Consider the following 23,142-nt stretch of genomic DNA (forward strand, 5'->3'; position numbering starts at 1 on the left):
ACTGGAACGGTGTACAAATATGTAACAGAAACACACGGCTTATATATATTTACATTTTACTTTTTTTTAAATTACATTTTACATTACATTTTATTTTTGCTATTTTTCAGCTGGATTATTGTACGGAGAGGGGGCACAATGTAAAAATAGTTCCCGAAGGACAGCTAAAATAATCTAATGTTCCTTAATGTTGCCTGCTTTGCCAAGCTCAAATATGCAAAACAGATCAACTGAAATCTCATGTCCTGAAAATCTAAGGTGAACATTTTGAACAAGAAGCATCTTTGTCAACAGCCATCGTCACGTATTTCAACACAAAATACTTTTTACTGAAACGGACGCCTTCAGAACAGAGCGACTTTCACCAACAGAAATTAGGATCTGGTGCCACCTGCTGGTCAATCGTCCTTCATTTTCTAATTAAGTTGTATAATTTTTTTTATTAAAATGGCTGCTCTATCCTGTTAGGCAGAATGTATGTACAGTGCAATTAATGATTTAAGTAAATGACTCGTTTTTCATTCATCAAATGTCATAAAAGCATTGCAGTATATTTCTATGTATGCTTTTGTTTCAGCATTTGTTCATGTGAACATGAATGGCTTGGAACTAGTCAAACGTAATGAATTTCCTTAGGTAAATGGAATTATAAAAAAAGTATCCAACTAATGACTCAACCACAAATAATTTGATATGGCAAAGTTTATTTTAGGATCTTGACATTTACTTACAGAATCAGATTCAATATGACTGGTATTTATTACATAAAAAATTAATAAAGAAAGTGTGCAGAACAGGAATAAATTAAAATACATAACTCCGTACAAAACAGAAAAATAAAGGAAAAATGGCAAAGAAATCTGGTGCTCTAAAACCAACACCACATCTCTGGGAATGGATTGAACAGCCATAAAGACCGAGCTTAAAGAACATCAACAGGATCAGGATCATTAACACAGAGTGGGCTCAATTTGCACCCAGGCACCAAGCCAGGTGTGGGTGCACAGTGCATTGACCACTAAGGCCCGTCCACACGGATCCAGATATTTTTTTAAAACCAGATTTTCCTCTCTCTCCGTTTTTGAAAATGTCATCATCCAGATGAATAAGAAAGCATTTGTATTATAATGCCAGTCTCGTAGGGAGACATAGTACCCCTTTAAGACACACAAATGTCACATAGCATGAGAAAAAGGTTAAATCCCAAAACACTTCACATTTCTTAGGAAGTGCCCTATTCAAGTCAAAGTGACTGAATTTGGATCTTAACAGTGCATTATATTTGTAATACAACATAATTTATATATGTGGGATATCGGAAACCTAGTGCTATCTGCATGTAAACGTTGTAGTTTGAGTTTCAGCCAGAGGCAAATACCCTGTGTAACGTCAGCCTTTCTGAAATTCCATTTCCCTCATCTGAGAACATATCCACCTCCGTTTTAATTGACCTAAAAGGCCATTTCCATGTGGCTGGGAGGCAAAAACGCAGACAAAAAAAAAAAAAATAAATAAACTAAACTAAATATCCATATCCATGTGGACGGGGTCTGAGACTTTTCTGAGATTTCTCTCCATCTTTATGCATGTTGCAGACAGCCATTTCTGGCCTTTTCATTATATTTTCCCTCAGTGTCAAGTAATTCAGTAAACATAAGTCATGTCTGTATACCTGTTACTTTGGACACAGTGTTGCCATTAAATACATGCATCATTCCAAACATGGAAAATTCATGCGATTGTTTTGTTACCCTCAATTACCCTACCTGCAGCAACCCAGGTGTAAGTCAAGCCCACCCATTAATCCCTGTACATTTGAACTGAACTGACACTAACAGGTAAACTTGTTATTTTAGTCAACCTCCTCCATGCGAGATGTGTCGTCATCCCCTTCCAATGGGGGCATATCTTCAATGGGAGCAGAAGATGGCTCCTCAGTAGACAGGTCATCTTCATCAATACCTGAAATGAAAATTATTAGATGAGTACAGAAATATTGATATGGTAAGCATCATCAAAATAGCCCCCACCTCACCAACTAAATAAAATGAACTATGCCCTTACCCAGACCAAGCTTGATCATCCTGTAGATGCGGTTAGAGTGAGTCTGAGGATCATCAAGTGTGAACCCAGAAGAAAGCAGCGCAGTCTCGAACAGCAAGATGACAAGATCCTTCACAGATTTGTCATTTTTGTCAGCCTCTGCTTTCTGCCTAAGTGTTTCAATGATAGGATGATCAGGGTTAATCTCTAGGTGCTTCTTGGCAGCCATGTAGCCCATGGTGGAGTTGTCCCTCAGAGCCTGGGCCTTCATAATCCTTTCCATGTTGGCTGTCCAGCCATATGTGCTGGTGACAATACAGCAGGGGGAGGAAACTAGACGGTTTGAGACAGTAACCTAAAGAGCAAAATCAAAACATTAATTTAATGCCAACCCAGATGTCGTTAATATTTATAGAATACAAGGTTTCAGAATTTCTGCTTACCTTCTCAACCTTCTTCTCAAGAATGTCTTTCATGATTTTGCATAAGTTCTCAAATTGTGCCTTCTTCTCCTCCTGCTTCTTCTTTTCCTCCTCATCTTCAGGGAGCTCCAGACCTTCCTTGGTCACAGACACCAAATTTTTGCCTTCAAACTCCTTCAACTGCTGAACACAGTACTCATCGATGGGTTCGATCATGTAGATCACCTCAAGACCAGCTTTGCGCAAGCGTTCCACAAAGGCAGAGTTTGCCACCTGATCTTTGGTCTCACCTGCAGCAAAATTGTACCAATGTTAAAAATATCAAAATTCAAGCATGTGCACTAAACACTATGTTAAGAACCCTAAAAGAACAAAGCTCTGCAAAATCCTTACCTGTAATGTAGTAGATGTGCTTCTGAGTGTCTTTCATGCGAGTGACATAATCTTTAAGTGATACCATCTCATCCCCAGAGGCAGAGGTGTAGTAACGCAGCAGCTCAGACAATTTTTTTCTGTTCTGAGAGTCTTCATGAATTCCAAGCTATGGAGGGAAGAAAGAGTCTTCATAACTATTTTCAGAAATTCAAACACGCAACATATTCTCCTTTTAAATATCCACAGTGTACTTTAATGACAAGTTAATCAGCTTAGTATGTGTTTACTGGAGCAACATGAAGGACAAACAGGTGGCAAGCAGATGACATGTGTTTAGAGGGGATAATACAAAGTCCCAAATGATCAAAGAAATCCATGCTTTCAGGTCTGCTATACCTAATACAAGTCTTTAATTAAATGCAAACTTGGAGTTTACTGATGCAATGTATAACAATGTACTATAAACAACGTAATTTAAAATGCATTTTAATACTAACTTTAAATTTGGGAATTAATTTTAAGTTATAACATTAAAAAGACGTTTGCAGAGTGAAATTACAGCAAAGCATAATTCTAACTTCTCCACAGTTAATATGAAAATCATAACCCACCTTGATATTCTTGGAGAACTGCTCGTAGAACTTCTTGTAGTTGTCTTTGTCCTCAGCCAGTTCAGTGAACAGCTCAAGGCACTTCTTAACCAGGTTCTTTCTGATGACTTTGAGAATCTTACTCTGTTGTAGCATCTCTCTGGAGATGTTCAGGGGCAGATCCTCAGAGTCCACCACACCCCTAATGAAGTCTGAAAGAACAAGTATAAGATTAAGTGACATTCCTAAGCAATGGATGTACACAACACTATTTGTCACAGGCTTATAAAGTTTGTAATTATAATATCACTGGTACACTTACTAAGGTACTCTGGAATAAGTTCATCACAGTTGTCCATGATAAAGACTCTGCGCACATACAGCTTAATGTTGTTCTTCTTTTTCTTGTTCTCAAAGAGATCAAAAGGAGCTCTGCGGGGTACAAAGAGCAGTGCCCGGAACTCCAGCTGTCCTTCCACTGAAAAGTGCTGTAAAACAGTCAAATAATTTGTTATTTGCATGTAATTAACATAGAAACATACAGGTTTAATTTCTTATTTTAAATGAAAACCTTTGTTGTCTCACCTTGACTGCAAGGTGGTCCTCCCAATCGTTTGTAAGACTCTTGTAGAACTCGCCATATTCCTCATTGGTGATGTCATCTGGGTTGCGGGTCCACAGAGGCTTGGTTTTATTGAGCTCTTCCTGGTCAATGTACTTCTCCTTGATTTTCTTCTTCTTCTTTTTCTTGTCTGAGTCCTTGTCATGATCTTCATCATCAGAGCCAACATCCTCAATCTCTGGCTTGTCTTCGTCTTTCTCTCCTTCTTCCTCTTTTTCCTTTTCTTTTTCTTCTTCAGCCTCATCATCACTCACCTCCTTGTCACGCTCCTTCTCCACCTTTTCAAGAAAATTTGTAAGTGTAAGTTACATGTAAAATAAATGAGCTATTTAAACATTAGATACATTTTAACACTGAATACACATTCATTATGTAGATAACAGGAATGTTATTCCAGGTCAGTGTTATCTATAAAGATGATTTATTGAATCTAATGTGCAGAAGTTACTTACATATAAAGTGATGGGATAGCCAATAAACTGAGAGTGCTTCTTCACAATCTCCTTAATTCGTCGCTCCTCAATGTATTCTGTTTGATCCTCCTTCAAATGGAGAACTACTTTTGTGCCACGCTTAATTGGTTCAGCTAAAAAAAAATATTTAATTAATAATAAATAAAAATAGTTAATTGAGCTGACGTTGAACACTAATTTGCCTTAATTTTTATTTAAATCCATGTGTTAAATACTTACAGTTGTCCACCTTCACTGTGAAGGAACCTCCAGCAGATGACTCCCAAGCATACTGCTCATCATCATTGTGTTTGGTGATCACTGTGACTTTCTCTGCTACCAGGTAAGCGGAATAGAAACCCACTCCAAACTGCCCAATCATGGAGATGTCAGCTCCAGCCTGCAGAGCCTCCATGAAGGCCTTGGTTCCAGACTTGGCAATGGTGCCCAGGTTGTTGATGAGATCAGCCTTGGTCATGCCAATACCAGTGTCAATAATGGTCAGGGTGCGATCCGCCTTGTTGGGAATGATTTCAATTTTTAGATCTTTTCCAGAATCCAACTTGCTTGGGTCAGTCAGACTTTCATATCGGATTTTGTCCAAAGCCTGTGCATAAAGGAGGGAAAAAATTGTTAGCTTTCTACAAAATTCAAATTTAACAATCAATTATGTTGTACAGTTTAATTAATTACAAAATATTGTAACACTTAATAGCAGTTATTACTTACATCTGAGGAATTCGAGATCAGCTCCCTGAGAAAGATCTCTTTATTGGAGTAGAATGTGTTGATGATCAGAGACATCAGTTGGGCAATTTCTGCCTGGAAGGCAAAGGTCTCTGCCTCCTCCTCCATCGGTTGGTCATGTGCTTCGGGCATCTGCGTGAGACAAGGTCAGTGTGAGGACAAACACCTCAAGTTCAACTTGGCTTAATATAATTAAGTATTAAAGTGTCATCCATTTAAACCTAAGAAAGGCAGACTGTTTTACCATACTGTGTTACTGCTTCATCTGACACTTAAATGCTAACATTTTAATGGCAAAAGAACCAAAGCACTAATTATAACGATTTCTATTCATCGATTATTACTTCTTTATGTTTCATTTTAAAGAAGGTAGAGGCATTTTCACGTGGTTTAGGTTAGCATGACTCCCTCTTAGAATATGCTTCAAGTTGTATTACATAATATTTTACATAATATTTTAAACTCATTTGTACTCCTAAATGTGTAACATACAAAAAATAAAGTGGCAAATTATGAACCAAGTTATTAAACACTGACACGACTTCCTTGTGTATTAATTTTTCTGGAAAAGTCTATGGCCTAATATCAAATGGCTCCTTACTACGTAAAGAGTGCACTGCGAGTTATGAATTTTTGCCACTTCCACTCCAACACTGCATCAAGTGAACTATATACAACTCTGAGTCCCAGGATGCTCTTTACTAAGACATAACAGGCAGTGCTGGGATGCAAGAGCCAACGACGGTTTCATGACCTACGTAGGGTGTAGGGAGCCATTTGAGATTCGGCCTTTAACCACATGGTTTTGCACTCTGCTTCCTAAATGGCGCCCCCTGCAGGTCGAAGAAATTAACAGCAACCTTCTAGAAACTACCAGGCTCAGCACTGAACATAGGTAACAATTCAGAGTGAATACTAGCAGCCATCATGACGTTCATATTCTCAGCCGTATCTTTACACAACATTAACGTTGTATTGTAAGACACTGCATATCCAAAATGATACACTTTAGAGCTCACTGTAAGTTCAATGTATCCTTTCAGAACAACAATCAAAGCTCTTTATCTTTCAGTGACACGCACGTTCAACACGACCGTTAACGGACAAAATAACGTTGGCTGCTTTATGACAACATTCCGCAGCACTGTCATTCTCCACTTTTTCGAGTTAGAGCTTCAGAATTTGCAGTTCCACCTTAAATGCCGCAGTTGTTATTGCTCCAATTTAAGGTGGGACGGATAATTAGAATAAGAAGTGGCGAATAAAGTCTCAAGCCCCACGATAAATAATTAAGATTCAATGAATTACTTATCACAAAACTGAGCAGAACGTGCTTATGAAGTTAACACAAATCAAGCCAACGTTGTGTAACAGCCAGACTCCATCCAACTAAAGCCCAAAAGAGCGAGATTAAAGGAGACACAAGCTCAGGGGATAACCAAGACTCTGAATTAAAGCTGATAACGTTAGTCCCATGAGTACACGAGCGCTTACTGTTTTCTTGTGTAAAACTGTGTAAAATAATTTTAGTTCGGGTTCACCGGTCATTCATAAGACCAGCTTCATCAACTTGACTAGAGTCAAATGAATGGACAAAAGACATTAAAGCGGACAGGACATTTCGGCTCATTTATTGACGTTCCAAAGTGGCATCCATCCCTTACCTTCACAGATCCTCGGGGGTCTTAGGAATGTTCTGTAACGCGTAAAGTGTTCTGAAGGAAATGTTCCTCTCGGTTTGTACGTACGCATATATCTCTCTCACTCCGGTTTGAACGTGCGGCTGCTCGGAGCGCTCCTCTTTTAAAGCCCTCCTCCGAGCGTTCGAGAACTCTGGTGTTCCAGAACCCTCTCGAATCTTCCCTCAGCGCTTTGTTGCTGGAGAGAGGCGGGTCTTTATCTGTCAATCACGGGGCTGAGGAGGGCGGGAGTGATTCATACATCCTTGCAGTACGTTCTAGATCACAAAAGATGTGATCTAGAACGTACTGCAAGGCAAAAGACATGACAGAAGAGCTAGCTTCAAACTCATAAGATATCTATTCTCTGCAACTTTCCCCATGTTCTATCCCCATTTGTTTTGTTTCACTTAGACCCATAACAATGCTCCGAAAATGTTTTGGCAATCAAATTTCACTTTCTTCTAATAAACTTTCTGGGTGATTCTTTCTCCTGTAGCCAAGTTACCATTTTGGAGATAAAAAGTCTTTGCATGACAGACTAAAGAAAAATGCTCAGCCTACGTGTGGGCCCTGTTCTTTGAGTGGAAAATAGAACAAGTAAAGTTGTTTACAACTCGAACGGTTTCTTACATAATGTTTTATTAGAAATATTTATGTTCCTTTCTTTTCTTTAAAAAAGGTTTACAATTAAAAAAACATCAGAAAATTCAATCTTCTGATGACTAACACCAACAAGCTCAACATATTAAAATAAGAAAATTCAGTTTTAAAAGAGAATAAATATATCTAGAACATGATTATCCTCTACAGCGTACAGCATTTGCAATCTACAGTGTATTTCAAAAAATTAATGTTAAATACATTATAAGTTTTGCTCCAACATCTTAGTCAACTTCTTCCATTCTTGATGTGTCATCATCTCCCTCTAGAACTGGCATGTCTTCCTCACTAGGCTGAAGAATATCCTCCACAGCTGAGTCATCATCATCAATACCTGGAAAAAAGGACAGGATGTAGGTATTACAAACACTGTATTTGTTGTCTAAAACGTTTTGATAAGTTCAAAATCATTGTGTATTCAAATGTATTGAATGCAACTCACCAAGACCAAGTTTAATCATTCTGTAGATGCGGTTAGCATGTGTCTGTGGGTCCTCGAGGGTGAATCCAGAAGACAACAGGGAAGTCTCGAAGAGTAGAATCACAAGGTCTTTCACAGCTTTATCATTCTTGTCAGCCTCTGCCTTCTCTCTTAGTGTCTCAATAATGGGATGCAGGGGGTTGATCTCCAGGTGTTTCTTGGCTGTCATGTAACCCATGGTGGAGTTGTCCCTCAGGGCCTGAGACTTCATAATTCTCTCCATGTTAGCTGTCCAGCCATATGTGCTTGTGACTATGCAGCAAGGGGAGGCAACCAGACGGTTGGACACCGTAACCTTTATGGAGAAAACATTGCAAAAGTTTTAATGTCAAGTTGAACAAGGTCTAAAGTAGTAAATCACTTAATCACACTGTGTTCTGTGTTTTTACCTTTTCTATTTTTTTGTCCAGAATGTCCTTCATGATCTTGCAAAGGTTTTCATACTTTGCTTTAAGTTCTTCCTGCTTCTTCTTTTCATCTTCATCTTCAGGAAGCTCCAGACCCTCCTTGGTAACTGACACCAGGTTTTTGCCATCATATTCCTTAAGCTGTTGTACACAGTACTCATCAATTGGCTCGATCATGTAGATCACCTCCAGACCAGCTTTGCGAAGGCGTTCTACAAAGGCAGAGTTGGCCACCTGTTCCTTTGTCTCACCTTTTGAAAAAGAGAAACGGATGGTTTAATTAACTGAAATTAAAAAATGAGAAAATAAGGAAAAATATTCGAGATTTTGTTAGTCTACAAACCTGTAATATAGTAAATGTGCTTCTGGTTGTCCTTCATGCGGGACACATAGTCTTTGAGAGACACCATCTCATCTGCAGTGTTGGAGGTGTAGTAGCGCAGAAGCTCAGAAAGCTTCTTGCGATTCTGAGAATCCTCATGGATACCAAGCTAGATTAGAAAAGCAAAGGTGTAATAATAAATTATGTTTTGTTTTTTTGGTTTAAAATGAATTAAAATTGTTGTATTTAATTTGATTATGATTAATGCAATATATACCTTGATGTTTTTGGAGAACTGCTCATAGAACTTCTTGTAGTTGTCCTTGTCTTCAGAAATTTCAGTGAACAGCTCAAGGCACTTCTTAACCAGGTTCTTTCTGATGACTTTGAGAATCTTGCTCTGTTGCAGCATCTCTCTGGAGATGTTCAGAGGCAGATCCTCAGAGTCCACCACACCCTTCATAAAGTCTAATCAGAGAAAAGAACAAAGTAATTAATCAGACAGTGTCACTATAATGAAATACTTTTTTTTATCTGAATAATTGGTACTAGTGACATATTATCACACTTACTCAGATATTCTGGCATTAGTTCATCACAGTTGTCCATGATAAAAACTCTGCGCACATACAGCTTAATGTTGTTTCTCCTCTTCTTGTTCTCAAAGAGATCAAAAGCTGCTCTTCTTGGGACAAAAAGCAAAGCACGGAATTCAAGCTGGCCTTCCACTGAGAAATGCTGTATGAGATAAATATGCATATTGTTAAAAGGAATGTAAGTCATAGGAATGGTCATTGTCTATGAATAGAATAATTACATATCTTTAAAAATGAACAGAAATTATTTTTTTTATTTATTAACCTTGACTGCAAGGTGGTCTTCCCAATCATTAGTAAGGCTTTTGTAGAACTCGCCGTATTCCTCGTTGGTGATGTCATCAGGGTTACGGGTCCAAATAGGCTTGGTCTTGTTCAGCTCCTGAGCATCAATGTACTTTTCCTTGATTTTCTTCTTCCTCTTGTTCTTTCCATCCTTGCTGTCCTCATCCTCGTCAGATCCGACATCCTCAATTTTGGGCTTGTCTTTGTCATCACCAGCTGCTGCCTCCTCCTCTTTCTCTCCTTCTTCAAGATCAACTTCCTTTTCTCTCTGTTTTTCCACCTGTTTAGTGATTGTATAAAAACATTAGGCGTAAAAGGCTTTTAATTTGATCTAGGCAAATATGCTTGAAGGAAATATGGGAACATCAAAACACTTACAAATAGAGTGATGGGATAGCCAATAAACTGAGAGTGCTTCTTAACAACATCCTTGATGCGCTTCTCTTCAGTATATTCAGTCTGATCTTCCTTCAGATGAAGAATCACCTTTGTACCACGACCAAGAGGCTCAACTGCAAATGCAAAACAGCAAAAGTGAATTTCATTTAATCATTTAAAACTGTAGAGTTGTGAAACCCATGTGAAATATTTATTGTAAATTCCTACCATTGTCAGGTTTCACTGTGAACGATCCCCCAGCTGCAGACTCCCAAACATACTGCTCATCATCATTGTGTTTGGTGATCACTGTGACTTTCTCTGCTACCAGGTACGCGGAATAGAAACCCACTCCAAACTGCCCAATCATGGAGATGTCAGCTCCAGCCTGCAGAGCCTCCATGAAGGCCTTGGTTCCAGACTTGGCAATGGTGCCCAGGTTGTTGATGAGATCAGCCTTGGTCATGCCAATACCTGTGTCAATAATGGTCAGGGTACGGTTCTTCTGGTCAGGAATGATTTCAATCTTCAGATCTTTGCAGGACTCTAGTTTGCTTGGATCTGTCAAGCTCTCATATCTGATCTTGTCCAAAGCCTGTGTAAAATGGGCAAAGCACAGTGTAATTTAAGTAAAACAACCATATATCATAACAATGGTTATAAACACCTTGTGCTTTGGTTTTAGATTAACTCACATCTGAAGAGTTAGAGATAAGCTCTCTGAGGAAGATCTCTTTGTTTGAATAGAAAGTGTTGATGATCAGAGACATCAGCTGAGCAATTTCAGCCTGAAATGCAAAGGTCTCCACCTCCTCCTCCATCATGGGCTGGTCAGATTTTTCTGGCATCTGTAAGATGAACAAACAGAAATAGATTAACCTTAACTAGGAAAGCAACTATCACTTTATTGGTAGTAATTACTTTGTAACTGTGTGATTGGTCTTTAAAAGTATAAGTTATCCGATCTTGATGCAAGTATTTCACAAATAACATAACTTACTCCTTTCTATATCTACTTATTATATTATAATAATAGGGGTATTTTCTACAATATTAGCCACCACTATAAAATATTTTGAGAGTGTTGCTTTTAAGATAAAACAAATACACATTTTTATAACAGAGCAACAGTTTCCAAATATTTGCGTTTTTCTTATTGTAAAGAAATTACAGTGGCAAAGCATAGACTAGTGAGACATGCAAAAGACAGCTGCCACCAAATTTGGCAGCTGTTGGACTTGTTGCACCTGTCAGTCTTTGATTGGAGTTGGAATGTCAAAAGGTCCTCAAGCATGTATAAATAATGATAAATTATGACTTGTTAAATGGTTCTTAGTAAATGTTTGAACTCTGTCTAACATAATCTTCCATTGTTTTAATCTTCCACTGTGCACGAACATTTCATCAAGTTTGGCTGCAGCTGCCATGCTGGCCTGATTTGTGCCATGTGCTCTTCATGACCTTTTCTCATAAAACTACTTTTATCTCTTACAGGCCACTGTATATTAAATATATTTTGCAATGCACTGAAAATTATGAATTTTGGTTCAGAAAACTAATGCCATGATAATAATACAATATGTAATGTTCAGAATAAGAAATAGAATATAAATATCAAATATCAAAATTTGAAAAAAGAATATAAAAGTATGTCACTGATTAAACATTTTTAAACTCTCCTGACAGCATGTGGTTAAATAATGACAGATAATGCCTCTTACCTTTGTCTTCTCAAAAGAAACGATATATATGAGTCTTCTGAGGTGTGGAGGTTCACTTCACTTGGTATGAGTCTTCTCGTCTCTTGTGAGTTGAGCTGTGCTTCGTTTAAGTTCTATCTGCTGAGGAGTGGGCCTGCTTCAGTCTTTTTATACATGGTGGATAGGTCTCTCGAAACTCCCATTCAGAAACTTCCAGAAGGAATACCCACTAGAGTAGATCAGGGCAGGGTGTACATTGGGGTGGGGGTTTCGGAGGTGGTCTGTGTACGCACACCAGATGTCCTTTTAGGGTTAAAGGAGTGACATGGGGTGTCTGTCAATCACAGCCAGAACCTTCCAGATGATCAGTGGCACATGGGCTTGTCAGCGTCACAGCTAGGGGCAGGGACATTCATCTGTACGCCACAGCAGTAGCACCTTAATGGCTACAGGACTGTCATCTCTGCAGATTTTCACTGGGAAGCAAATTCACAGTGTTGATAGTCACAGCAAATACAAATGTTAGACACAGACATCATTAAACAGCTGACACAATCAACCAAACAGGATCACTTGCATTTTTCCAATTTTGTTTGAGAGTAAATTACATATTAAAAAGAGGTTTAGTTAGAATCTTTCATTTTTTTTGGGAACACCGCTAACATATTTTTTAATTATGTTAAATTAGATCTTGCATTTTTGCTTATTATTAAGTTTTGTTTGTTCCCCAAATGCATAATCATTTTTTTACAAGTGAACATTTACATGAGAAAGAGCATTAGTAGGAACTTTTACCAAATTCCTACAGCTAGTAACTTTGAACTATAGCCCTATTACCACACATTTCATGTATGCAAAAATAATTTTATATGGCTGTTGAAAAAACATACAATCTATAAACATGGGTATGACTGTTTTTAACTGTGCCTGCATGTTGTGAGGAAATCAGACTGTTTATTTATATTTATTTAAGAATATATTTCATCATCTATCTATTTTTTGAATACTTTCACTCCCCCTATGATATTTTGATTTGTTTTTCCCACTGACATTATAAGGGGTGGCACGTGGTCCGTAGGTGTGAGTGTGTGTGTTGCCCTGTGAAGGACTGGTGCCCCTTCCAGGGTGTATTCCTGCCTTACACCAAATGATTCCCACCGCAACCCTGAATTGGATAAGCGGTTACAGATAATGAATGAATGACATTATAAAGCGACCTTAGGTTTGTGAAGGCATTATATAAGTGTAACACTGTTATTATCATCATCAGTGGCCTATACATTCACTAGTCACTTTATTAGGTAAATTTATTATTTATTTATTAGGTTCACTTATTGTCATTTTTATCTGCTCCACTGATCATAGCGGTGTACTCTGTAAATCTGTAGTTCACCTGTATCTTTTGTCATCCCAATTTCACTGTTCTTTAATGATTATGACCATTATGGGACCACCACAAAGCAGGCATTATTTGGGTGGGGTATCATACTTGTGTAAAAATGGCACAAGTTGTGGTGGTGTTAGCCTGTGTTGCGCTGGTACAACTGGATCAGACATAGCAGTGCTTCTGGATTTTGTAAACCCCTCAGTGTAATTTATTTGTTATTTTCATTTATTTGAAAATACCTTAAATTATTAAAATAACACGTAGGGGGATTTTTGAACATTGGTAAAAGTTCTGTGAGCGTTAAGTGAATATACTTATATTTATAACAGTTTGTTTTTCTGGTAACTGTCTCTTACTGTGGCATTTTAACTCTTATGATAAAGACACATTTCTAGTGGATTAAGATTCTTAATGTGAATTAAAAAAACGGATACTACATTAGTATTAAGACATCTGGGACTGTGATGGAACTGAGGCCTGAAAACGTCCTTAGCCTCGAAGGAAATCATCTGCTTGATTCTTATGGACATTTTCCACAATATGTTATGGTTTCTGATTCTGCTCCCAAGACTAGAACAATCGATGGATTTCCAGAGCTTCTTTCCACAGGACGGGGGCGCGCTCCTCCTGCTCTGCCGTGTTACGCGACCGCACGTTGTCTCCTTGGTGTTCACTTTCTAGAAGCTCTAGCCTACTACATATTTGAAGAACTGCAAAACATTTACTGGAGGTTACCTGAAGCAAATGTACACTTCTTGCATAATTGAATGGCAAAGGTAATGGTTCTCAGGCATCAACGTTACTCTTCCTGTTCCTTCTAGTACAGGACTGGAATGATCTCTTCGAGATGATAATACTATTTTGTATTCAGAATTGCGGTTGCCGATTCGTGACCATTGTGGCTATAGATCTCCGCGAACAAGAGGAATGCGGCATAGCGTGCAGATTTTCTATCATATGTTGTAAACACCGAATAATAAACGTCCAGAGACAAAGCTCACACACGAGAGAGTGAGTGGAAAGAGAAAATAACGACGTTACAGCAGCTCATGTGTAGGCTGAGGGAAAGTATGTTTTACAGAGATTAATCCGGTCAGCATACGCGCTAAGGTAGTCTAGTATTATGGCTTCTCGTATTTTAGAATCAAGAGTCGACTCAAAGCGTTGGATTTGATCCCATTGAGTCGTTTTACCAACATATTAAAGCTGCGGTTATAGAATGGGGTAAATATTGCCTACAATTTTGCTCACAGAATTAGCTACATAAAAGAGTCAATTTTATATACAGTCTCTATCAAAGTTAATAGAGATAGCTGACCAATAATAACGTTTCTGGATAATTTAAATATGACTTGTATTTATTTCTGATTATATTCAATTATTAAATTTAACATGTCATCCCATAGCTTCATTACCATGTTCAACCCCACTATCCCATATGAAATGTCCTCTGAAAATGAATAAAGAACAGCATACTAAAATATTTTGAATCGACTCAAATTAGAGTCAAATAACGCGTTGTGTCCGAATCTGTGCCCTGTTCCCTATATAGTGCACTGCTTTGGGGTTCCGCCATTTTGTAGTAGTGTCCGAAAACATAGTGGACAATATTCAGTGCACTTAAACAATCCCACAATGCACTGCAAAGAGTAACTCACAGATATCAGATTACCCATAATCCACTGCGTTGTTTCGTAAAAACCCACATGATGTAGTGTCCGAAATCATTCACTACCCTCCTGAATTCAGTTCCCTATAATGGTGAACTATATAGTGAATAATATAGGGAATAGTGAATAGGGAGCCATTTCAGACCCAGGGCAGTAGTCTCACAATTTAAATATCCTACTTGTCCATGAATAACACAATAAATGTTTTCATACATCAGATCGAAATATCACTTATATCAAAACATCTGCATCATGCCAATAGTTTTAAATGAACAGCTGCTATGATATGGTTCTAATACTGACTTAAACTACAAACTACAATAATCGAAACAACACACACACACACACACACACACACATACATATATATATATATATATATATATATATATATATATATATATATATATATATATATATGTGTGTGTGTGTGTATATATATATATGTGTGTGTGTGTGTGTGTGTGTGCTGTGTTATATATATGTAAACACAGTACTATGCAAAAGTTTTAGGCGCCAGAGGAGATTTAAAAGGCTATCAGAACAGTGTGTTTATTTGCTAAAAAAGAAACAAACAACAAACAACGCCCAATATTAGAATAAAATTCTAATCGTGGAAGTCCATATTATTTGAGGTCATCATCCAATACCTAGTTTTACCGGTTAATAAATAATGATTTTAAATAATATGTGCTGTTGATTTAACACATTCATGCAAGAATCTCAAATTCAAGGAGAATCTGAACAAAATATTGGTTTTCAAACTCACTCCCACCTACTACTTTTTATAGAATTTTTCTTGTTTGTTTGTTTTATTTGTTTCAGAACATGACACGACTTGAAGCTGCTCTTTTCCTCTTAGTGAGGTTTGGACATAGGTATTATTCCTAATCCACTGTTATCTGTCAGTTTCAGCTTCTGAGAAACAGAAAAATCAATGCTATTAGTGTTAATTCCACAGAGATCTACATGAGGATCCATTTGGCTTTTTATAGGACTGGCAATATTATTATCTCTTTGTGTAGATAACAGGCAATATACACATGGTAATTACACATGCATTTGAAATGTGTAAATTTAATTGACCTAAGGCATTCTTTTAATGTTTGCTATACCATCCAGTTAAGAGAAAGATGTGAGAGTTCAGAACAGACCTAATTCAAAATATGGAAATATTTTGTGATGTTGTTCATTTTACAAGGATGTAAATGGCTATGCAAAGTTGTAGTGAACCATCCAAATTCAAATTTTAGATTTTAACAGTGAGGGAACATCCCAAAATAAATCACTGATAAAACAGTACATAAACAGGCAACACGTTGTAATTATAGAACTACAAAATGCTCCAGTGTGGTCAGTGGAGCTGAGACAGTGGGTGTAGAAACTAAACGGTGGCCATAATGTTATGATTCTTCTGTGTAGACCTAAAATTAAATAATAAAAAACACTGCATGGCAAGTGGCACAACTGGTAGTGTCGCCTTCACCCAGCTGCAGGATCCTGGGGTTGTGTGTTAAATTCCCACCTTGGGTCATTGTCTGTGAAGAATTCAGCACATTTTCTCAACATCTGTGTGAGTTTCCTTCCACAGTCCAAAAAAAGAGTTCACAGGTGTGAGTGTGCAATGCTTTGTGACAGACTGGTACCCCATCCAGTGAGAGAGTTGCCCAGTGATTCCAGGTGGGCATGGGATTAACAAGTTGAAGCGGTTAAAGAAAATGAATGAATAAGAAAAAACACAAACGCATAACCTATTATAATAACAAAGAAAAAACACAATACAGTGTCTGTATTGGCAGTCATCTACATCCACCCAAAACAAACGGCATTCTAGCTGTTGAGACCATACTTGCATTTATTCAAGTCATTGACACACACAGTACGACCTGAGAAGCTGCTTGCTTGTAAGCAAGAGGCCAAGTATCCCATATACTCTCTAGTGTTCCGGCCTTCAGTAACATACTGGAGCCAAGACTACAAATTATATTTTGCTTTACAGGTTGGGAGGACAGCTGTATTTATATTGTCTTAGCCTAATGGGCCAACGTTTGTGTTTGTGTTTTCTGCACTTATTTTTTGCATATCTTAATACATTTTCTGTCAAAATTCAAATCATTGGAACTTTTACAATTGAGGAAAAACTATAACAGCTGATGCCTTAAAGCAAAATTCATCAGCAAAATTCAGGTATTTATATCTGAAAAGGTTTGCTATGTCACACTGCAGTTGCCCTGCAAGTTCATAATGATATGCATACACAGAAAAAAAATGACACAATATATTTGTGATAAAATGTCACTCTGCTGATGTTACAACTTTTTAAAACGTCAAAGCATGTAGATAAATTGCAGGCAACGTTGTTGTTGCACAGCTTGGAAACTGAACTACTTTGGCCTAAAGCTTGAACTGATGCCATCTGGAGCTTTTGAAACCTTGTGAAGAATACATAAATCAATACAACCTCTGCTACAGTGCTGAGACTTGAGTAAAGCACATCCAAAAAAGTGCACATTTTAAGCACTAATTCTCTCAACTGAGAAACAAATCAGCATCAGTGACATACCTCCTTGTAGCTTAGACCGATTCATCTACTAAATGGCATGTAATTGGATGGGTTTTACCTTTTCACACTTGGGTAGAACTATGAAGCTGCAAGGAGCTCTGGTAAGGCTAAAAGATCCCTCATAAAAGTGGGACAAGATGTCTCAGAAGACCTAATTTAATTGGGGGAGGGGGAAAAAGATGAGATTTTAATGCCCTATGGACTCCAATGCACAAGTATATCCTATAATGTATGAAATAAAATGGTGTGCATGACGTTATGCCATAATGTAATCTTCAATAATATATCTGGTAAAGGTAAACTACATCATGCGTTTGTTCAGTTCTCAACATTATTACCCAGAATGTGCTCTTGCTATGATCGTATTCATGCATGCTATAATTTCAACATTTTTGCAGCTTTTTTTAATAAAGTGAGAAATAGCTAGTTCATTAAGTTCACAAGTTATTTTCTGATTTTTATTTGTTTTTAAGAACTTTAAAATTGTTATTCTGCAGTCATAATGTTTAAAGGACCATCATCAAACCCAAACCCCACATACTTTTTTATTTGGAATATTTCAACAAAACAGGCAATATAAAGACATAGTCCGTTAAGAATCTGTAAAGGCTTTCATTAGAGGATGCAAAAAACAAACAAACAAAAAAACAACCAATCAAACAAACAAACAAAAGAGAATAAGGTCACTGTAATCGAAGATAGCTCTTGCAGAGTTCATGGTCCCTGATATCCCCCCAGCCTCCATTTTTAACGTGAGGGGCCACCCCACCAGCCCCTGATGCAGGCAGTCTCTTTGTGATGAGCAGTGTTTTTGGGAACAGCTGGTTGGTGCTGCTCTGAAGAATGTTTTCTATCTTTGTCTTCTGACTGCTGGGCATACAGGCTGACTTCTTATGGTGCATGCCACAATCACCTGCATGGAAGATGCGTGGTGCTTCACACACCATGACCTTCCAGAACGTGGGCAGACAAGCCACAGTGAGGTGCTGTAGGGACCAGTCCCAGTTGTAATCGTCATAAGTGCAGAACACATCCGTGCATTTGAGGAGCTTCTCGTATGTCTCCCTATTCATGGCCATGCCCATGTTGTGCTCTGTGGATTTCCAAGCCTTCACCTCTACTCTGTTGGCTTTGCTGGAATAGCCAATGTGCCCATAGCTCCCTAGTGAAAAAATATCACAGTCAGCACACTGCTCCCTCTTCAGAGATGTCATTTGCTTAAGGATATGGTAGAAATCTGGGGCCATGTAGTGGTCCTCTTCAATAAGCAACACTAGTCCTTTGTGATTTTTCAAAACCCGTACTCTGTCCCACACAAAATGCAACTTCCACCACCAGTGGTGTTTGGTTTGCGAAAACTTGGCCTCCCGGTAGTGGCCAAATGAGTCTGGGTACTCTGCATTTATGCAGCCAAGTTTTAAGGCATCTTTCTTGGAAATGTCTCTGGGGCAGTCTTTGGGGTCATTCCCAGGGAACTCGTAAGGGTAGAGTTGGATGCTGAAGGGAAAGAATATTTGGAGGACAAGGCAGAAGTCAATGGATGAGACAACTTGGTTGATCTCTGGCGACCAGTAATCATGGCTGAATATTAGTAGGACATTCTCAATGCCTTTTGCTTTTCTTAAGCTATCTACAAGCAGCCTCAGGTAGTCTGGCCGGTTGTGAACCTGAACCACTACAACTAGGTCATCTTTCTGCCGCACCGAGCCAAACTTCTCTTCATTTCTCAAGGTCTGGTCAAAGTTGAGCTGGAACACAATGCTCCGGTAAACCAGTGTGGTATTATCTGTCTCAGGCTTGAGGGCCACTTGTTTTTCTGGTGGCGTTTCGTTTATTGGTTTCCGAGTTACTGGTACAGTGACCTGTACCTGGCTGCTAATGCTGCTCCTCTTAACAGTTTCAGCTTCCTTGGGAAAAACAGCACTTCCTTTTTTCTGTTTTCCACTGCTCCAAAAACCAAATCCACAGATTATAACCACCAGAGTCAGTATTACAACTTTTCTTTTGTAGATTCGGAATCTCATGATAAGCCTTCACCCAGTGGGACAGTAAGACAAATAACAGTACAATAGTAGATTTCTTATCAAAAGTTATGTGTTCCAGAATTGCTTTGAAACTTGTAGTAGAAATTTAAACTTTTATACCAGGTCTTCAATAGCCAATTGTAAACATTGAGGGCATGTTGTTTAGAGGCAGGAGAGTTGCATCTTAAGATCTGTAGAAAAGAACAGAAGTGCAGATTTTAATTTCCAATATTTCTGAATTCCTCACCTGCATTAAATGTAATATAATGCAGATATTTTAGCACAGTAGCCAAAAATCACCCTAATTAGCTCTTTCTAATTACAATTCACATCACATCTAGTCATCTGCACAGTGCCAACATACATTTTAAAAATAATTATCAGTGGCTACTGATATAACATCATAATTTTGATTCCCTAAATATTCAAATACAAAACAATTTTTTCATGACAAGAGAAAAGCTGTTAGACGGTGCACATTCTGCATATTCATGGCTCACAAAAAGCATGTTTCACTTGATTAGCCCATATTCAGCATCAAACACAGTAAATGGATGTTATATTTTAAAGTTGAAGCATATGCAATGCTTCCTTCAAGAAAAAGTAAATGTCCTGATTACAACTGTATATAAAGAATAGTGTAATAGGATAACAACTATTTGTAACTATTACAGAAAAAAAATATCCACCACAATACTTTGAGACATTATTTCAATTTGTTTGGGAGGGGAGTGGTTTTGTTGGCATAGCTGAAACCAATTTTGTTTTGACTGTACATCAGACTGATAATACTTTATTTTACAGTATTTACAGTTTTATAAGTATATTGTGAGATAAATTAATTCCTCAAAGTTTAAAAGGCTGTCATTTTTCCAAGTCCTAAAAGACAAAACTTTACTGACCCCAAAGGAAATGGGAGCATCACAGTAGTATTATATACAATTGCACATTTCATGTTGTATTTTCATTATCAACATAGAGTGGTGGAGAGGTAACAAGAGCATTGTTTACAATATCAATCAATAGAGAGCAAATTATACTATGCATGCTGGTAAATCATTAAGTGATAGCTATAGCCAAAATAGTATACAATGTCATATTTATATTATTAGGTGAACATCAAATTAACAAGAGGGGTGACATTTATCAGAAATTTCCAGAGATACAGCATTAAATAATATATAACTATTTAATAATAAGGTAACAGATGTGGACTAAATGAAACAACTTCAAGTTAATAATTGTTAACACTGAGACGGAAAACTGTGATACTACACATGTCATAAAACATTAGGTAATACTTGTAGAACTGTACAATACTGTAGAATTCAAAAGTTTATGTTAAACGGTCAGTCGAGATAATGTTGGGGGTTTGGGAGGGCCTGTGCAAAATCTGTTTTTTAAAAATGTCTATCGACATTTACACACATAGCATACAAAGGAAAAATTTATAGAAATTGCTACTGCATTAAACGATGGCATAAAGTGGTTAGGTAATGTTTTAGACTAAATATAGCCTAACAGATTCAGGTTCGTGTTGAATTGTCGTCCTCTTGATAAGGGCGAGAAGACAGAATCTATATGTTACATTAAAAAGGAGGTTTAAAAAGCCCTTCGTATCTGTAATATGTAAATACACTGATAACAATATAGGCTATTGCATTAGGGCATGACAGGAAAGGGCTTGAAAATGCTTTTATTTTCGTGTAATCGGCATCACTTTGACATGCGCCTTAGATAGTTCTTATTAAATCAACAGGATTGTTTTGTTCGTTAGAACTGAAGCCAGTTTATGTATTAATCGTACAGAAGGCTAAGATCACAGAGAAATGGGGAGAAACAGCCGAGTTGAGTCCAGCTGCTCAAACTAAGACATCGCGAGGCGAGGCTAGCTGCAGACACTGCTAATCAGCTAAACCGTTATATTACTGCAGGGTACACACCATTATAAAACGGACCCTGACAATATGACACCACAAACCTAAGCGTCAGTTTCTCGCTATGTTTTAATCCCGTGGTTTTGGGGGTAAATCTTGTAAACGCTGTTTATTTTGTCATTAGTCGAGGAGCGCTGACGATAGCTTAGCCACTAGCTGCCAGCTCCAGATGTAGCTTATACACAAGAAGTACGACGCTTCGGCTAACGTTAGTTAGAGGGAAAAATACCGAGCCAAGACTCGGGCAGTTTGATTAAACGGGCCACGACGAGCCGAAGAGTAATCGTTCAGGGACAACACGAGTTACGTTTACAGAATATTAACATTAATGTCAACAAGATCGTTACTCACAGCTGTAGAGGTTGAGCACTGCGGCTCTCAGAGCCAAAGTCGTTACAGCAGGTCTGTGAAACTATTATCAGTCCATTTCTGTTCCTCCAGCTGTCGAGAAAGAAAGGAGGAAAAGGCGCCTAGCTGGAGCACACACACACACACACACACACACACACATTCATTCACTCACTCACTCACTCACACACACACTCATTCACACACATACAAAAGCTTTACCACTGAAAAACTAGACCCGCTGACGACCTATTTCTTTCCCATCATGCCTTACACGTCTGGGGGTTTATAGTGTTATGACAGGGCTGATGTCACTGCCAAAGTCTGTAACAGTATATATTTGTGAGACAATATTTTATGCCACACCTTCTGCTTTGTGGAGGAAACAGAAAAAAAAATTGTAAATATATGTAGTGCAAACGTAGACAAATGCAATGTTAGGAGTCTTGCCCAAAGACTCGATAGCATCCCATACCTGTATGGGAAAAGGCTTGACATCAGGCCAGCACCTTGTGAGCGAAGTTTATGTGAAGGCTGTAAGGTTAATAAATTCACTAGGATGTTGCAGTGCCAAATAATTAAGAGATTTAAATGTCAAGAGGGATAATTTATAGTCAGTGCATGTATCTAGTGTAGGGATGGGAGAAACAGGGTAATATGATAATATTTTCTTGCTCTGGTGAGCTCTTTAGCTGCTGCACTCTCAACTAGTTAAAGCTTATTTAATGTTTTTCATGCACTCCCTATAAGAAGAGCATTGCAGTAGTCTGGCCTTAAGGCTGTGAATTCATGGACAAGCTTCTCTGCATCGTTTAGAGAAAGTATGTGTCAAAGTTTGGCAATATTACATAGGTGGAAGAAGAGGGTTTTGATAGTGCTGGATATATGGATGTCAAATATAAAAAATTGGATCCAACCCAACACCTAAGCTTTCAATATTCATATTTGGTAATACTGAGAAATCATCTAGATTATTTGGAGCATTAGCAAGCATAATTTTCTTAATACTGGGACATGATATCTATCTGATTTTAGCAGGAGAACATTGTGTGTCATCCAGATTTAATTCTCGTAGACAATTTGTAAATTTATTTAGACAGACATCATAATTTGGCTTTGATGATATGTAGAGCTGGGTCTTGTCAACATAGGTGTTAGATTGAATATCATGCTTACAGATCACACTAGCCAGCAGGAGCATATAAAGCGTAAACAGTAACCGTCCAAGCACTGACACCTGTGGAACACCATATTTGACTAAATGATGATAGGGAGATTTGTTATTCAAATAAACATATAGGTAGTGTAATGTCAGACAGCTGGTGTTGTACACATTATGAATTATCAGGTGCTTTTTCCCCAGGATATTTATGCAAGCAAACAACAGTAGCCAAAATTTTAGCAATTTCTTATTAAACATAATTGGTTCAGATATGGTCTTATATTTGTGT

General features: G+C 37.9%; 3 protein-coding genes across 3 annotated transcripts; all 3 read right to left on the reverse strand.

Moving 5' to 3' along the window:
- Window positions 1-697: 697 nt before the first annotated feature.
- Window positions 698-7,103, reverse strand: hsp90aa1.2 (heat shock protein 90, alpha (cytosolic), class A member 1, tandem duplicate 2). Its single transcript, XM_066676086.1, has 11 exons — window positions 6,916-7,103; window positions 5,234-5,383; window positions 4,745-5,111; window positions 4,505-4,638; window positions 4,016-4,330; window positions 3,753-3,918; window positions 3,452-3,642; window positions 2,859-3,006; window positions 2,487-2,755; window positions 2,065-2,398; window positions 698-1,962 (listed from the first exon to the last, which is right to left on the reverse strand). Exons 2-11 carry the CDS (start codon window positions 5,381-5,383, stop codon window positions 1,853-1,855), a joined length of 2,184 nt encoding a protein of 727 aa, XP_066532183.1. The 5' UTR covers window positions 6,916-7,103; the 3' UTR covers window positions 698-1,852.
- Window positions 7,104-7,700: 597 nt separating this feature from the next.
- On the reverse strand, window positions 7,701-12,152 carry LOC136701518 (heat shock protein HSP 90-alpha 1). The gene is made up of 11 exons (XM_066676087.1): window positions 11,784-12,152; window positions 10,758-10,910; window positions 10,291-10,657; window positions 10,063-10,196; window positions 9,665-9,964; window positions 9,376-9,541; window positions 9,081-9,271; window positions 8,825-8,972; window positions 8,464-8,732; window positions 8,036-8,369; window positions 7,701-7,927 (listed from the first exon to the last, which is right to left on the reverse strand). The coding sequence occupies exons 2-11, from the start codon at window positions 10,908-10,910 to the stop codon at window positions 7,818-7,820; spliced, it is 2,172 nt and encodes a 723-aa protein (XP_066532184.1). The 5' UTR covers window positions 11,784-12,152; the 3' UTR covers window positions 7,701-7,817.
- A 4,618-nt stretch (window positions 12,153-16,770) lies between these two features.
- On the reverse strand, window positions 16,771-21,976 carry mgat2 (alpha-1,6-mannosyl-glycoprotein 2-beta-N-acetylglucosaminyltransferase). The gene is made up of 2 exons (XM_066676869.1): window positions 21,695-21,976; window positions 16,771-19,597 (listed from the first exon to the last, which is right to left on the reverse strand). Exon 2 carries the CDS (start codon window positions 19,404-19,406, stop codon window positions 18,066-18,068), a length of 1,341 nt encoding a protein of 446 aa, XP_066532966.1. The 5' UTR covers window positions 19,407-19,597; window positions 21,695-21,976; the 3' UTR covers window positions 16,771-18,065.
- Window positions 21,977-23,142: the final 1,166 nt, after the last annotated feature.

This window comes from Hoplias malabaricus, chromosome 7 (genome assembly GCF_029633855.1).
Source record: "Hoplias malabaricus isolate fHopMal1 chromosome 7, fHopMal1.hap1, whole genome shotgun sequence".
Classification (NCBI taxonomy): domain Eukaryota; kingdom Metazoa; phylum Chordata; class Actinopteri; order Characiformes; family Erythrinidae; genus Hoplias; species Hoplias malabaricus.